At 37.2% G+C, this 17,039-nt stretch overlaps 2 protein-coding genes across 2 annotated transcripts in view; one reads left to right on the top strand and one right to left on the bottom strand.

Moving 5' to 3' along the window:
• Positions 1–1,083: 1,083 nt before the first annotated feature.
• On the bottom strand, positions 1,084–14,206 carry rdh8b (retinol dehydrogenase 8b). The gene is made up of 6 exons (XM_067404254.1): positions 14,101–14,206; positions 6,005–6,166; positions 4,732–4,911; positions 4,353–4,446; positions 2,111–2,294; positions 1,084–1,311 (listed from the first exon to the last, which is right to left on the bottom strand). Exons 1-6 carry the CDS (start codon positions 14,204–14,206, stop codon positions 1,084–1,086), a joined length of 954 nt encoding a protein of 317 aa, XP_067260355.1.
• Positions 14,207–16,752: 2,546 nt separating this feature from the next.
• The window catches only part of col5a3b (collagen, type V, alpha 3b), a 36,414-nt gene continuing 36,127 nt past the window's right edge, over positions 16,753–17,039 (top strand). The window contains exon 1 of the mRNA XM_067404253.1: positions 16,753–16,837. Coding sequence (XP_067260354.1) covers positions 16,753–16,837 — 85 coding nt within the window. The remainder of the gene's footprint in view (positions 16,838–17,039) is intronic.

Genomic DNA, 17,039 nt, shown 5'->3' with positions numbered 1-17,039 from the left:
ATTTTTGGGTGAACTAACCCTTTAATCTCATGGCATCCCGCATTCAAGCATATGTTATAACTAATCCTGACCAATCAAAATGATCAAACCAAGGCCACACTGTACACAACTACCAGTCTTTGCATTAATGTTGCAACAGTGACAATACTGCTATGAGTTTGTAATACTGTGCATATTACAGACTTTAAGATGATGACAGTTCTGCGTGAAGGGAGCTGCCAGCCGATCCCAGAGAATTCCATATTAATGCAATTATGTTCCCTTCATAGTTTTCATTTAACAAATATGCTTTTTTTTATTAAAATGATAGCATTTCTTTAAATACCTTTTAATTATCAGAGCAGATAGCCTCATAGGCAATGTTCCAACGAGCTTACGCTTCAGATGACCCGAGTTCAGGTCATTTCATTCATAGAGTTTATACTCATTCATGTATCATAACATACAAGGTTTAAAACATTTAAATAGACACATCAAATAGTAGGAGATATGTAATCAAAAATAAATCACGTCTCCAGTTAATCAGTTATTTTTTCACACTATCTGCGCTCTTTCAGGAGCTTCAGAGCTCAATCTGCTGCCTTCATCACTGGAACATCTTCATCAACATCTCTTCTTTGGGAATGATTGTCTTCTGTCCTTCATTAGTGTTCTGCCCCACTAACAACGTTTCCTATCCTCAAAAATATACACTAAAATACTGCTTAATATGCTGTCTTAAATTATAAAATGAAATCTTAACAGCTTATGTGAGTTACTCTAAAAGGTTTAGGTTACAAGAAAGCAATACTTGTCTAGAGTTTAATCTGTACAAAGACAAAAAAATAAATAAAATATTTTATAGTTAAAAACAAACATCATCTGTTTTAGTGTGCATGCGTTTGAGTTTGAGAGAGAGTGTTTGTGTGTGTTTTGGAGTGATTCACTGGACACTTTCGGTGTAAATGCAGTATGGCAAAAAATAGATGCTGTCCAGTGAATAGAGAAGCACAGTGTTCACACACAGGTACGTTACTGCATGTTTGTGTGCATCTGTTAGACGAGATGATTGGTCTTTGTAAGTTTCCTCAGGAGGTGTGTGTGTTAGACTGGTGAGATGGTTCGTCTCCGTAAGCATCCACAGGTCAGGTACTTAATGAGTCTCACACTAACATCCATGACTCCTCCCAGGTTATACAGCATGTGATAGAAGGTGTGAACAGACAGGTTGCCCGTGTCGTCCGCATACTTCAGCGCCACAATCGGAGTGTACAGAGGATTCGTCAGGTTATGGAATTGAGGACGAGGCGACTCAATCACCTTCTTAGTGACCTTCAGAGACAGAGAGAGTGAGTCCTTTCATTTAAATTCTCATTACCTTGTTAAAGAGAACTCATGCGATGACATTGTTCTTTTACTAAATTTCACACCAAGAACAATAAATATAATAATGATGACTATAACTATAATAATGATAACTATATCATAACTCTAATTGTATCTTTAATAACTCTAAGGATAATTAAAACAGTAACTTATAATGGATGATAATGTTCTGTTTCGTCGAAGTGTACACAATTTTTACTCCATCGTCTGATGCTTTAAAGGATTAGTTCACTTTCAAATGAAAATTAGCCCAACCTTTACTCACCCTCAAGCCATCTTAGGTGTATATGACTTTCTTCTTTCTGATGAACATAATCGGAGATATATTAAAAAATATCCTGATGCATCCAATCTTTATAATGGCAGTAAACAGGGGTCATGAGTATGAGCTGAAGAAAGTGTCTCCATCCACATCCATCCATAATAAACATACTCCACACGGCTCCGGGGGGTTAATAAAGGCCTTCTGAAGCGAAGCGATGTGTTGCATCACAGTCAGTGTTATGTTGAGATTGGCCTGTTCTTCAGAGGTCTTTTGCACAAATCAAATTTACATAAGAAGGAGGAAACAATGGTGTTTGAGACTCGCTGTATGTGATTTCCATGTACAGAACTCTAATTATTTAACTATGCCAAGGTAAATTCAATTTTAAATTCTAGAGCACCTTTAAAACTTTATGGTTATAGTTATCCTTATAGTTATTGTCCTTGGTGTGAACAGGCCTTAATTCACATGTGTTCTGACCTTGGCAATGTCCTTGGGTCTTTGGCCCAGGCCTTGAAAGATGTTCACTGCGCTGGGCAGGTAGTAGGTCCTAAAATGTTGAAGTGTCTCGGCATCAGTTCCAGCAAACTCTTTCTTAGAAACGTCTGCGATCATCTTCATCTCAAACTCAGTGTGTACAGGCCCGGGCTCGATCATCGACAAACTGACAGACAAACAGACGGAGAGATGAGAAGCATCACCATAGATCTGTAATGAAGCAGGAGCTGAAGAGATGGCAGGCAGAGATGTGGATCTAGGTGCAGGGGTTTTTATTAAACAAAGAAACAAACATAAACGAGAAAAACCAGGAAACACAAGAAACATGAACCAAAGAGCAGGACCATCTACAATTGACAGCAAACATCGACTGACAAGGCACAAGGGAAACACAAGGACTGTATACACACAAGGGGTAACAAGCTAACAAGACACAACTGGGAACAATCAAGACAAATCAACAAGACAACTACAAAGACTCCACCTTATGAGCGGATTTCAGAAACTTCACAACAATCCAACAAACAAAACACAAAAGTCCAAGTGGGTGGTGGAGCGGAGGCAGACTAGAGGTTGGGATATAGGGCCAGGCCCATGATGTGGAAGGGGTCTGGAGACTGAGGCTTGGCAAGGGATCATGGCGGAGCAGGCAGAGCATGGTGCCAGGGTGAAGCAGGCTGAGTTGGATCCAGGGCCAAGCTAGAAACCATCACAGTGGAGCCAACTGAGCTGGAGACCACCACTAAGGAACCAGCACAAAAAGCCAGCAAAGCAGGGGACCACCACAGAGGAGCCAGCAACGCTGGAGACCACTGCATAGGAGCCGATGGAGCTGGGCACCATAGTGAAACAGAAGACTATGGGGGTCTCCATGGCCATGAAAATGAACACAGAGGCCATAGCAGATCTGACAGGAGGCACATGGAGTTCAGAGTCAGCCCCCATGGCCATAACAATGGCGTCAGAGGACACAGAAGGTTCAGAGTGAGCCACCTCAGGGGAAGTATGTGCAGCCCAGAGCCACTGGTGCTTGAGGCACACCGGCTCATGAACCAGGAATCCTGGCTCTTCAATTAATTTTTTTTGTTTTGTTTTTTGAAGGACAAATGAAACTGTTGTTCAGCTTATATCTTGATTTCTAGTTGCTTTAGCTAATTTAAATGCTTTGTTTTTACTCATTTTAAGTAATTTTTAGTAATCTTGTGGCCCTTGCTGGAGTACCACTATACAGCAAAATCATCAGAGTTAAATCGACTCTGCTCAGAGTACATATGGTCCCTCTTTAAATAGTGTTAAAGCAACACTGAAGCAGAGTTAAAGTTAATGAGATAATTAAGTGATGAATGAGCATTAGTGATGAACTCCTGCTGTTAACAAGCAGAATCACTGAAGAAAAGAAAATCATCCTCTGCTGAGATTTTGAGAGATATAATGTATTATATCTTCAGTTGATTTCATCTAAGACTGGTGCAGAAGTCAGTTATAGTTTTCTTTAGTGATTCTGCTTGTTAACAGCAGGTGTTCATCACTACTGATCAATCATCACTTAATTATCTCATTAACTTTAACACTATATAGAGAGGGACTGTATGTACTCCAAGAAGAGTTGATTTAACTCTGGTGATTTAGAGTGTGAGTGTGTGTTAGAAATCAGGAATGGTTTGTGAACATTGTGCTTGGTACGTTTTTCATTTTTTTGGGTCTTGGGTCTTCAGCCGACAAAGTTTAAATCCCAACTGGCTAGCGCGCTTCCCATAATGTTTATGCGTTAGGTCAGTAGGTGACCTTTTTTTGAGGTTGTTTGAACACATTCAATCACATAAGCGTCTTCACTATGAAAGCAATCCAGTATAAAGCGTTTTCGACTACCTCTGGAAGTGGTCGAAAGTGGACAGGCTCAAAAAGTTTTACACCCCGTTTACACCTGCATTTTGCGTCATCCACTTCTGATCTGATCAACCAAAATGCATCTTAATACCAGGTGTAAACATGCCCTATCTTTGATCTTTTTTTGGGTTTGTACCCATAACAGGCCCTCCACACAACTAGAGAGACCCCTCACACAACATCACTGCACTTACACACTCATGTGATTCTGCTAATGTTCATGGTGTTTGATCGCTGATGTAAAGAGCCAAAGAGCGTTAGATACTGAACATCAAATGAGAGGAAGTGTATAAATTAGCTTAATAGTAAAAGGTATTTAGAGTGCAGTGAGACTCACGTGACATTAAACTTGAGCAGCTGGATGGCCAGACTCTCACAGAATCCCTCTATGGCGAACTTTGACGCGGAGTAGACATCATTAAACGTCACACCTGTGAAGACCAACCCACGACACAGAGGTATGTATCTTACCACGGTTTTATAACTTTTGAGTTGTGAATGTTTCTGAACACTGATGTTTCCACATGTTTGTCATTCAGCAGATCTTCTGTCTTCATCCACATGAAAGGTAAGAGAACTTCTGCTGTTCTTCAAGAAGAAACATATGTGTGTCTAACTGATCAGGACAGCAATCCTCAAGTAGAGGAAGTACCTTAGGAAGAATCCTTAAACACAAGAAATGCTCACGGTGAAGTGAATAAATGGTCAGTGTTTACCCTGCAGTCCCATCACGCTGCTGATGACGACGATGTGTCCAGAGCGTCTCCTCTTCATGTCGGGCATGACCTCTTTAATCATGCGCACCGCACCAAAGAAATTGGTCTCGAACACCTGCTTCATGTCTTCCATACTGAGACCCTCCACCGGCCCCACCAGACCGACGCCAGCGTTATTGACTACAAACACGCAGATCACAGGCACTTCACTACTGCTGTGAATGGATTTAAGGCCTGCTCACACCAACACAAATGTTCTAAGCTTCTGCTACAGAATAAAAAATGAAAGAGGTATTTGCGACTTTTTATCTCACAATTCTGACTCTTTTTCTCACAATTCTGAATTTGCGTCTTGCAATTACAAAATAAAGTCCGAACTGTGAGATATAAACTCGGAAGGAAAGTCAGAATTGTGAGAATAAAAAGTCACAATTACCTTTTTTTTATTCAGTAGCTGAAACAAGTTTTCATAGATATCTCTGTTCAGACTAAAGCGAGAAAGATGGAAGACGGGCTGAATGAAAATACAATTTCACTCTCGGACAGTAGGTGGCACTTATGCAAAAGCAGTATAATATATGCTGTTTGATTATCAAGATGCTGATATACATTCTTTTTTTGTTAATATTTTTATGTTTGTTGTATGTTGTAATTACCCTAAACACACACAAGGGGACACAACATTCCATTTCTAAACCGAGACGAAACACAGTTAAACACCATTCACATGTTTTCAGATGATGTTTATCAAACAAGAGTACAGAATGCAGTCTAAACAGATGCACTAACTGACGGTCATTCAAATTAAAATGTTTATTGCAGCAAAAATTAATCTTGGTGTGAACAGGCCTTTAAATTGGTTTGTCATTGTCACATCATTCTTCTTAATTACTTGATTTATGTTTCATCCCTTTATTTTCTCTATTTTACTTGTTCTCTTCCAGCTGTATTTCTCACAGAGAAATAACTGTGAGTTACAGATTCATGAGATCTGTTTGCTGATCACTGTAAAACATGAGCGCTGCATCTCTGATGATTCAGGATTCGTTAGTAACAGTATATCTGTTCTGTTACAGACAGTTATGTGTGATTATGTAACAGACAGATGAACACTGGATGAGGCTCAAGGTTGAAAATAGAAACTGATGCTCGGATTAACTCTGAACCTAAAGACTAATTTTATCTGCTTTGTCTAAATCAGTCATCTAAACCTAAGCACGGATGAACACAATCCACTTGAGACGCGGCTCAGTGTGTGTGTGTTTGTACTCACTGAGTATGTCTATATGTCGATCTTTGATGCTGTCGACACACTGTTTGACAGATTCGTCGCTGCAGACGTCCAGCGTGAGCAGAGACAGAGTTCGACCGTACGCGTCTCCAGCCGCTTCAACCAACTTATCCTTGCGCTTCAGATCCCGCATCGTAGCTATGACTGAGAGAGTGCAGAGAACAGAGAGAATTAGTCATCCAATGACTGAGAGATTTAGACACGCAACTCATATCCATCTGTCACTGATGATTCATAAAGCTCATTATCACTCCAATGACATGGTGTAACATATGTGTGTGTGCAGTGCTTATAACGTGTAATCCATTACTGATTCCCAATTACATTACAAAAACTGCAGGTGATCCATACATTACACATTTAAGGTTATATAATCTGAATACTTTTAGATTACTTTTGACCTGAATTGAATAGGATAATATTGTACCATATTGATATAAAATATGAAGAGAAAGTAAATATATTCCATTCTTTGTCGTCAGGTGCATTAAACATTACATTACGTCAGGGTTTCCCAGACTGGGGTTCATGAAGGAACTGCAGGGAGTTTGAGTTTAATGAAAAGCTAAAATTAAAATAAATAATTGCTACACTTTATTTTAAGGAAACATAGTTACATTGTACTTACTCAAATAAGTATGGAGTAATATTACAGTTTTTTGCTAAGATTGCTAAAACACATTTCTCGAAACCATCACACACTTTCATAAAAACCTTAAAGACAAACTGCATTCAGAGAACATCTGACTCTTCTGGCAAAATCAAACAATTTATCTGTGCTCAGAATCAAACACTGCTTTCAGATCATACACACAGCCAGTCAAAATATTAGCACTAGAGATCATTCATTAGACACTGCATCAAAAAATGGAGAACAGAGAATCCAGAGCATGCAGTTACAGAAAAAAAGAAAAGTATATTGTAACACAGTAAATTAATTTTACAGTTACGTAACAAATTAAATAACAACTTATAGTAGTAAGGTGAATAAATTGTGTATTGTATACTCTGCAAGTATAGCATAGTATTGTTATTGGTTACCTGTGTCCTCATATTGTTTAAATCACTCAATGGACTTGCTCCTTCCTATCTCTCTGATTTACTTTCTCCTTATATTCCCTCTCGACCTCTCCGATCCTTCTGGCATTGAACTTCTATGTGTGCCGAGATTTGATACAATGCACTTATTGTGTACATACATGTTTTTACATTGCCCTTATATTTTATAAAAAAAACCTGCATGTAATTACATCTGTACTAAATTTCTGTAATTAGATTTTTAATTACACTGTTGACCGTTCCTTTACACCTTACCCCTACCCTTAAACCTACCCAAACCTGTCCCTAACCTTACCCATATCCACTTCAATACCAGCAAAAGTGTTTTACAATACAATACGAACACAATAAGTACATTATATGTAAGTACATAGTAGTTAAGGCCACCTAATGTAAAGTGGGACCATTCAAGTCTAAACTCAAAACCTGTTTAAACAGTAGTACCGTTCATAATGTGTTAAACTTTTTCCAAAACTCTGTATAGCAGTCATAATGCTTCCTTGAGTACCATTAGTCACATGCACCGGACTTGTGCTTCAACTGTCCACCTTTCTATGCCGTCTGTAATACAATGTTATGGTTTCTGTTTGTTTTTTGACCGTATTGCGACTAGTATGTCTACTGTTCCTAAAGTAATTGTGTGTGAAATGATTGTTTATTCCTTACTGCTATTGTGAAGCATCCTTGATCTTGGGAAAAGCGCTATATAAATTAAACATATTATTATTACTGTTATTAGGAGTTTACAAGAATCATTCTACAGAAACGTCCACTTTTCTGTCCCTAGACTTTACAGAAGTATTAAACTTGAAATACACTTTAGGATTACAATTTTTTATATATTTTAAAATGAAACAATATGTCATTTGAACAATTAAACCTTCTTGAGCCATGAATGTGCAATAATTGTTTTTTAATTAATTATAAAAATTCCAAGCGCCACAGAAGTGCTCGTCCCCACAGTCATGTACAGAGGGAAAGGGCTTTATTTTGAGCTCAGAAACAGGGTTTTCTACCATTTTAATTACAATAATGTATGCATAAATATCAAATATATAATGTAAATGACATAAAAAAAAAAAACAAATGCCAAATAAATATTATAAAATATATCATGAATGTAGTGGTCCCCTGGTGTTGTGTCACTGGTGTTACCTTTAACAAAAATCTCTTATTTTGAAAGAAAAAATCACACTGATGACATCACTTGACTTCCTTCTTCCTGTTTCCTGAAGATCAATGAAGAAAGGCAAATGGAAAGTCCTCTATCTCTTTTCAATTATCAGACATTTAATTAGAAAACCATAATTTCATATGAAGCTTTTTTTAGTTGAAGTCACTGGTGTGACCTACTTTATTGCTAGGGAATTAAAAAAAACTAGAATACAAATGGATTAAACTACTTGATTTAGTGAATATATCATGATTGACAACATGTGGATTGACACCTGCAGCAGCCATTTTGTAAAATGCATTTTTCATGAAAATTGTCACTGGTGTTACCCGTTTATAGATAAACTTTATTTAAAGCTGTTCATTTAGTTCTTTTGCATAAAATAGCACTAAGATTACATGATTATAACTTTTCTTTCTCATTGTTAATCTTCCTTTGGTTAGAAATGGCTAAATTAAGGATATATGGCTAAATTCAGTGCAGCGACTTTACAGACAGCGTATTTTACAGACAGTTTTAAAATGTTAAAAAATGATCTTTTACTGACTGTTTTCACTAAGTATCAATGATAGTCTTTTATTGTACACCAAATGTAAAAATTTAGCCCAATCTACTTAATTATAGTTGAAAAATTAAGGATCTTTGGTCTTGTGTATGTCACTGGAGATTCATTGTGTCACTGTTACTGTTTTTTGTCTGTCACATTAAATACAATGTGTCATATGTGACATGATGATAATTTTACATCAATTGAATTCTGCTACACTCAAGAATTAAGATGTAAAGGATTGCATCATTACTTTTCATAACTGTTTTTCAAATATTTTCATTGTTATAGCAAATACATGGTTGAATTAACATCATTCAATCACACTTTTAACTAACCTGATTAAAATAAAAAAAACACAAAAAATCCTTATTTTTGCATTATCATTATTATTTTGTAACTCTGACTGCATGTGCTGAAAAAACTACAAAATAATATTTCATAAAAACGTTTAAAAATGCCAGAGAAGTAAGGTAACACCAGTGACAAAAAAAGGGGACATGCAGTCTTTAAATAAATGTACAAAAAAAAAAAAAATCATTAAGCTGTCATTTATGTGTATTCACAAAGTCCAAGTGTAATATAATAATGTGGTCTAAGTTTAAATGTTAGAAAAAGAAATACATTTTAAGACATTTTGTCATACCAGAAGTGGACGTTTCTGTAGAATGACCCAGCGCTGAAACTCTATTGTAATTGTTCAATTTTCCAAGGATCAGCATTCTCCCCTAAAAGCGATCGGGCAGACCAAACTCGTAGAGTCGTAGAGACTTGAAACTTTGAGGGCTTGTCGTACTCACACCGTCTACAACGACACCAAGTCTCACCCCGACCGGCCTGATGGGGACACTACAGCAGTCAAAAGTAGGAAATGGCTCATAACTCCTGATCATTAGGCGTAGACTCAAGTGTCTTATATCGTTGGAGTCCTCTAAATTTTGGGGTATTTTTTTTTTTTTGAAAAACCTACTTTAGCGAACTAGTCCTAGGTTTTTGACCCGAACAGAACCAAACCAGTGCAGAAATGTTCTCTGGAGTCTGTATATTATTTTGCAATTTTGATTCACGGTCGCTAAGGGGCGCCAAAACGTACAATGAGGGCGGAGCCACTTTTACTAAAATGGCTATAACTCAAGAACAAAATGAGATATTTGCACCAAACTTGGTACACATGTGTATGGGCTCAATTTTTGGTCACGTCAAAAACATCACGTTGATTGGACTCTAGGTGGCGCTATAACTTGAAAAAACTGTAACTATGCAACCATTAGTCCGAAATTTGGCATGCAGTGTCTTGGTCCAAGGGGGCATGAGAGTCTATGAGGATATTGGCGTATCTCAAAAAACATGGCCGGCATCGGCCAATGAAGTTTGAGCACCTATTAGACAAGGTTAACGGAGGCCGATTGGAAGGAAACTTGGTGGGCATGTTCGACTCGTGGTCCTAGAGATCTGAAATAATTTTGAAAGAAATCAGCCACTAGTTGGTGCTAACGAGTTTTACGCCTCAGTAATCACATGGTGTTTCACAATAAAAAATGGAAAGAAAATGGTGGGGCTGAGAAGGCTAGAGAAAAAAATTGCGGATTTTAGATACTGAAGCCGCTAAATGAGTTTCCGCACACTGATTGCTTTGGGCCGGCCTAGTCAAAGTCCAGGGCCGTTTTTTAGTCCCAGTCCGTCCCTGCTTATGCACCTTATGACTCTAAAGAAGCTTGTCAACTTTTATGAAAATCGGACACAACTGCTGCGTCCGAAATCGCATACTTCCCCTACTATATAGTATGCGAAAAACAGTATGCGAGGCGAGTAGTATGTCCGAATTCATAGTATTCGAAAAACAGTAGGCGAGAAGTACCCGGATGACCTACTGCTTCCGCCCGAATTCTGTAGTAGGCATTCGATGGACGCTGCGCTATCCCGTGATGCCACAGGAGAGAGGATTCTTCATAATTCAAAAATGGCGGAAAGCGGCGATATGCAGCTCATTCAAGTCCTTCAGTACCTCAGGGAAAAACGGTGTTTATTGTGGTTAAATTGCACTTGTTTAACATAATGTAAGTAAACGGCTGACTTATTGAAAGTTTAAACAATGTAATGAGAAGATTAAGAGTCGGTTGTAAAAAGATGTTTAATCATTATTACTGACAGCACATCAAGCTAACCAACAGGTCGAGATAAGTTACATCTGCTTGCTAACACTGTTTTATTTAACGGAGACGTTCGTTGTTAAGCAGTTTAATGAGATTAGAAAACTTAACGGACAGCAACATTCAGGCAGCAGTAGTTTATAGGGCTCACAGTTTGTAGTTTTTATTATCATTGTATTTATTTGTATATATTGTATATAATATTTAGGCCATGTTGTGCATTTCTCTCGCCCTCTCTGTCTATCTACACACTATTTATATATAATGTATTCAAGTTTGTTTATTGATTCATGTCTTTTGTTTCTCGTGTATTTTTATATGCATTCATTTTAACAATAAATTGCTTAATTTCGTTGCTTCAAATCAGCCTCTGTCGTGATATTCACAGATGTATTTTTATTCTGAGGTAAAATTTCCTAGCTAAATAGGTGATTATACTTTGACATATTTAAATTTGCGCGCTGTTGTGACGACGCATGACAAGTGACAACATTAACATGGCGGATGTTGTACGTCCGAATTCCATTCATACTACTCATATTCATACTATATAGAACGTACTGTTTTAACGGTCGGGAAGTACGTTCAAATTCAAATGTAGTACCTACTCATGTAGTATGCGATTTCGGACGCAGCTATACTCTCCCTCTCAGATTGTTTCCATCTATTGTTGGTATCATGATTCAGTTCACCTGTGCACTTTGAGCTGGCTTATTTCGTACAGCTGGTTTGATCACATCATTAGAAATGAGTGCGTACAGTTTTGAGTCATTGTGTTTAGCGTTTTGAAACACAAGTGCATCACAGCGTGAGATGTGTTTTAGTGCATGAGAATGAGAGTTTCCAAAAAAGAGCACATGAGATTTGCAGACAGTGTCTGAACTTGTTTACTGTTTTACAGAATGAGTGAATTAATGAACCGCTCTCATGTGACGCTCTATGAACGTAGACACATCTCTATTCTTAAGCGGCTGTTCATTCAGAAATCCGTTATTGCGTTATAAAAATGAGATGCAGGCAGTGCAATGAGGAAAAAAGGCAAAGTTATTCAACATGAGTTGAGCTTTTACTTTTTTCTTTTACTTGACCACTGTGTTTTTACAATGCCATTTCATGGTCGAGACACTGCAAAAGACGCGAGACAAGTGCAACACCTAAACATGTCCGCCAAACATAAAAACAATAGGACGAATAGTGCAATAGAATGCAAAACCCAGTAAACCTGTTTGATATTTCATGTTTGCATGATGGTGACAGGCTGAAAGCTGCGGTTGTGTTCTGGTTTTACTAAGCATGTGCTGTTAATAACAGCCTATTACTGGGGTTATCTATTGATATTTTTGTAAAGAAAGATTTTTAATTTTCTTATTTTATATTTTAAAAATATTTATATTTTATTTCTGAGTAGGATGTGTTTAAGATAAGTTTGTACAACATTTGTCTTAATATTTCAGACATATTTATATTTAACAAATTGTTTTACAGTTACACTACGCTGATCACTTCATGTGTGGTGCACTTGGAACTTAACTTTATTTAACCAGATTGTTAATAAAGAGAACGTTACTTAAATCATATTGTAGTTAAGTTTTTAAGGTGACTAGTTAAACGGTAAAAACAAAAAAACAAATCGAAATTGTGAATCGGTCAATTGTTCTGAAAAATCGAGATTTTAATCATCCAGCCCTACAATGCAGTGTGTTTTGAGGTAAATTGGGTTGTAGCTGCTTGTCTACGTCACTCCGATTGAAAAGAGCTGTTATTTGTGTAATTTGGCTCACTGATTATTGATCCGGGAAATTCGAATCTGTGAATATGTGGCCAACTTTACTTAAGTCAGAACATGCTTAAGTTTGAACATGCACAATTTTTTGTTTATTTGTTTTCTCTTATTTTGAAATGTAGCTCTATTTTATTTAGCTAATGAGAGAACATTATATCTACATTCATATTTGTTCAGTTCTATTTTACGTGACAATAAATATAGTCAAAACATTTTTGAATTGAACAGAATTCATTTGATTTGACAGTCGGGAACTAATTACATGCATATATTGATACAACTACTAGGCTACTTATAATGAATATAATATATATCACACTAACTAGTTAGACATTATGATCTTCCAGACTTTTGCTTCAAGAAATTTTCTCTAACTGGACCTCTTTAAATTTTAGTTGAATACCCCCGGTTTAGGCTATTGAGAATTTGGTTCAGAGATTGTGTTTTAGTGTTTTATCAATTCTGAAGAACTGTAACTGCATGTACTTACTCTAGAGATACAGTTAGGGTTTGGTTTACTTACTTGTAATTATGCATAGTCCATTGTTATTACTATAGTACATGTAGTAACGTGTAACTACGTCACCTTAAAATAAAGTGCTACCAAATCATTTTAAAATAAGGAAAATTATAATAAAAACGTTTGAAAGAAAAAAAAACATCCCAAATTCACAGGGTTAAGTGATAATTCGAATATTTGTTTGTCAGGAGTTGATCTGATATGCAGTTGATAAAATACTTCTCAAAAGTTAAATGATTTCAGTAAATTTAGGCATCAAAAACATCAGTTTTCCATGTGATTATTGCCACCTGACTCGTGACTGGTCTGTGTGTGCAGTTTCACACTTCCTGAATGTATAGAAATGCTTTTTTTAAAGAAAGGAAAATATAAAACATGAAAAAGAAGAATTAGGAATATCAGGGTGAAGATTAGTAAAACCCAAGAGATCAGTAAGTCATGCCATTAAAGCACTGAAGGCTAAGCAGGGACAGAGGGCAGATCATTAACCATGGTAATCAAGCTTAGTTACTACACTTACTGGTGTAAATCACAGGGCTATGCTATTAATTATATAGTAATACAGTATTTAATACTATTTTAAATTAGATTTCATTTTTATATTTTCACTTTTAGTTTACATTTTAATTTTTGTAGTTTTCATCAGTTTTATTTATTTATTTATTTTTTAATTCAGTTAAATGTTTAATATTAGCATCATTTGATCTCATTTAAACTAACATTCTTGCATCTTATTTCTGTATCTGTATTGACTGAAGTGGCAATACAAGCAAAGAAGCAAGTAACAATGTTTGGGCTGAAACTTTATATGTCATTATTAATCTCGGGTTCGGTTCGTGTCTTACCGTAGTAGCGCTTCATCTCGTCCCTCGCGAGCATCACGGCGATGCCCAGCCCGATGCCGGACGAGCAGCCGGTGATCAGCACCACTTTCTGCCCTTCCGTCGCCATGGCTTCAGCGAGTCTCCTGAGCGCGCTCTCAGAGATCAGGAGCACGCGAGCGCGCTTGATTCTGTCAGGTCACAGGTCACATGTGAGCTCCTTTATAAAGCACTTCGACTTGAATAAGTGTGAACACGCATGACGAACTGAAGCTGTCATATTAGAGCCGTAGAGAGGACACTTATTGAACTAGTTGAACTGAAACGAAACTCTGTTAATAACTGTAATTGTCCTACTTTCCATCAGTCAGACTGACAGCCGTCTCTAGCGCCACCCAGCGGACAAATCACTGTACTGAACATCATGAGTGCTTCACTAATATTAATTACATCATGTTTTGATTGTGTATTATGTATACTGCACATCATTGTTGTGTTATATTCATGTTCTGGTAATCTTGAATCAGAATATCTTCTTCTCTTCTCCGCTGATGAGGGCGGGGCAACCTGTCACTCACATGAGATCCACCAATAGCAAACCACAACCATCCAATCAATTCCCCACAGACAGAATCAAGCCCCGCCCTACATTTATTCTCGTTTAAGAAGTGTTTCACTCGATATACGACACAATAGAGAAGAAAAGACGAGCTCAATGTAACTTTCATGCCGACTTTAAAAAGACAAATCTGTACAAGATCATGTTTATACAGCCTGCTTTATTTGAAGAGTGAGTTTTTAAGATCATAATTGGGTCTTAGAGACAGCTACAGACGAACATGGAAAGTCTTTCTAACATGAGCATGAGAAGGCGGGACTTGTGAAACTACGCCAGGAATCCGTTGACAGACAGACGGAGGCGCTGGGACATGCTGATGTCACTCAAGCACGAATAAAGGTTTATACAGGACGATATAATTCATAATTCATCAGTAACCGCTTTCTCGGTCTTTTCTCTACTGGCTGATGCTGTGACAGCTTGATTTCAGTTATCAGAGGTCAAGGTCAGGGACCGCTGCAGGGTTTGACCTTTGACCCCATCTTTACAGAATGACACACTTTTGGCATTTCTTGGAGAAAATAGTCAAAGATTTGCAAAAGAGCGATTCATCACCAACATGAATGAGTGTGTGTGTGTGTGTGTGTGTGTGTGTGGACCCTTAGGCTCAGTTCAAGCAGGAATTTGGAATCTGCCGGAGCACATTTTATTTTATTAGTTGGGCAGCTCAACATCTTGTTCGAGCATGTTTATGAGTGTGTGTGTGTGTGTGTGTGTGTGTGTGTGTGTGTGTGTGTGATCCTGTGGGGTGCGGTTGGGAGTCTTAAAGTTAGTATGTTTCACTGAATCCTGTAAAATGGGTCATTTCTTAATTATGAGCCATTGTTTGAGTCCTGCATATCTCTGATCTCATCAGAAAACATCAACACACTGTCAGGAACATGACATGAACATGTGATCCCGAAATAACAAAACAGACAGTTTCATTAAAATGTGTAAAGAAAGAGTCTTTTAGGGCTGTTTTGATTTTTGCATCGTGATTTTATTTTCATGATAATTATGCACATTTTTCCCTGTAAAATAATAAAATAATGTAATGCAAAAAACAACAATAACAACAAAAATTCATTTTAAAAAGTTAATTTTACATCATAGTGTTGTTCTACTGAGATTATTTTATGATGCTAATTAAAACAAAAACTAACAAAAATGCAGCTGCTTTGCTGCAAAAAAAAAAAAAAAAAAAAAAAAATGCTGTTCTTAGAGATTTTGTCTTGTTTCCAGTCAAAATATCTTAAAGTTTTTAAATCAAGAAGCATTTTCTTGACAAGTAAAAATTATTTTCTTGCTTTTAGGAAAAATAAGTCAAAATTAAGTAAGTTTTTCCTTAAAACAAGCAAAATAATCTGCCAATGGGGTAAGCAAAATGATCTATAAACTTAATATGTAAACTTGTTTTCAGTTTTGATTAAGATTATTTTGCTTGTTTTAAAAGAAAACTCACTTAATTTTGACTTATTTTTATTAAAACAAGAACATAATTTTTACTTGTCAAGAAAGGTGTGCAATAATGGGAATATGGGTGGAAATGCATTTATTGGCATTAAAATCATGTCAGAATGAGAGAAAAATGAATGATCCTAAAAATATGATAATTAGCAAACAAAATGATTTAATTGCACATAGTGAATGTAATTAATCTTGTGTTTATAAGTGTAGACAGCATCACTTCTGTTAAAAAGAGAAACTTATTCAGATTTTATGGTCGACACATTTAGTAAAACAAGGCAAAAACAAAACAAACCTCACACCCGATCGCGAAGAGTCTTAAATGTTCAAACAGTTTACTCAGCTGTGATTAAACGTTCATGTTTCACTTGATCAGTTATTTCAGTTAGGGTTAGGTGAGAGAAAGAGAGAGAGAGAGACACAGATGGAGGGATGAGGTGAGACTGAGCAGATAAACTCCAGCAGTCTGTCTGTCGGTCGGTGGTGAAGGTTCCTGCAGGATTTTTCTCCTCCGGGTGTTTTTGTCGGGATCTTCAGGTCCAGGTGCGACACACGCACACACACACACACACACCCCTCACGAGCGCCGGTCCGGTGCAGCTGACGGGATGAAGATGAAGAAGATGAAGAGTTCACGGATTGCCGGAGTCACGCCGTTGGTCGTTTTATTCCTGCTGCACGCGACACGAGCAGGTACATTCACACACTTCTTCAGCTCTTCTGAAATCAGTTTAATCTGGAAGATGAAGGCGATTGTCCTCAACGCGAGGGATAGTTACCTCTAAAATGCTTATGGGTGATGAAATGATCCAGTCAAATGATCGGATCGATCAGTGGGCGGATTATTCAATCACTCGAGCTTCTGAAGGAGCTTCGCACTGCAAAAACACCTTCT

Source organism: Chanodichthys erythropterus, chromosome 12 (genome assembly GCF_024489055.1).
Source record: "Chanodichthys erythropterus isolate Z2021 chromosome 12, ASM2448905v1, whole genome shotgun sequence".
In the NCBI taxonomy this organism is placed as follows: Eukaryota; Metazoa; Chordata; class Actinopteri; order Cypriniformes; family Xenocyprididae; genus Chanodichthys; species Chanodichthys erythropterus.
This window is presented reverse-complemented; position numbering and strand designations above follow the sequence as displayed.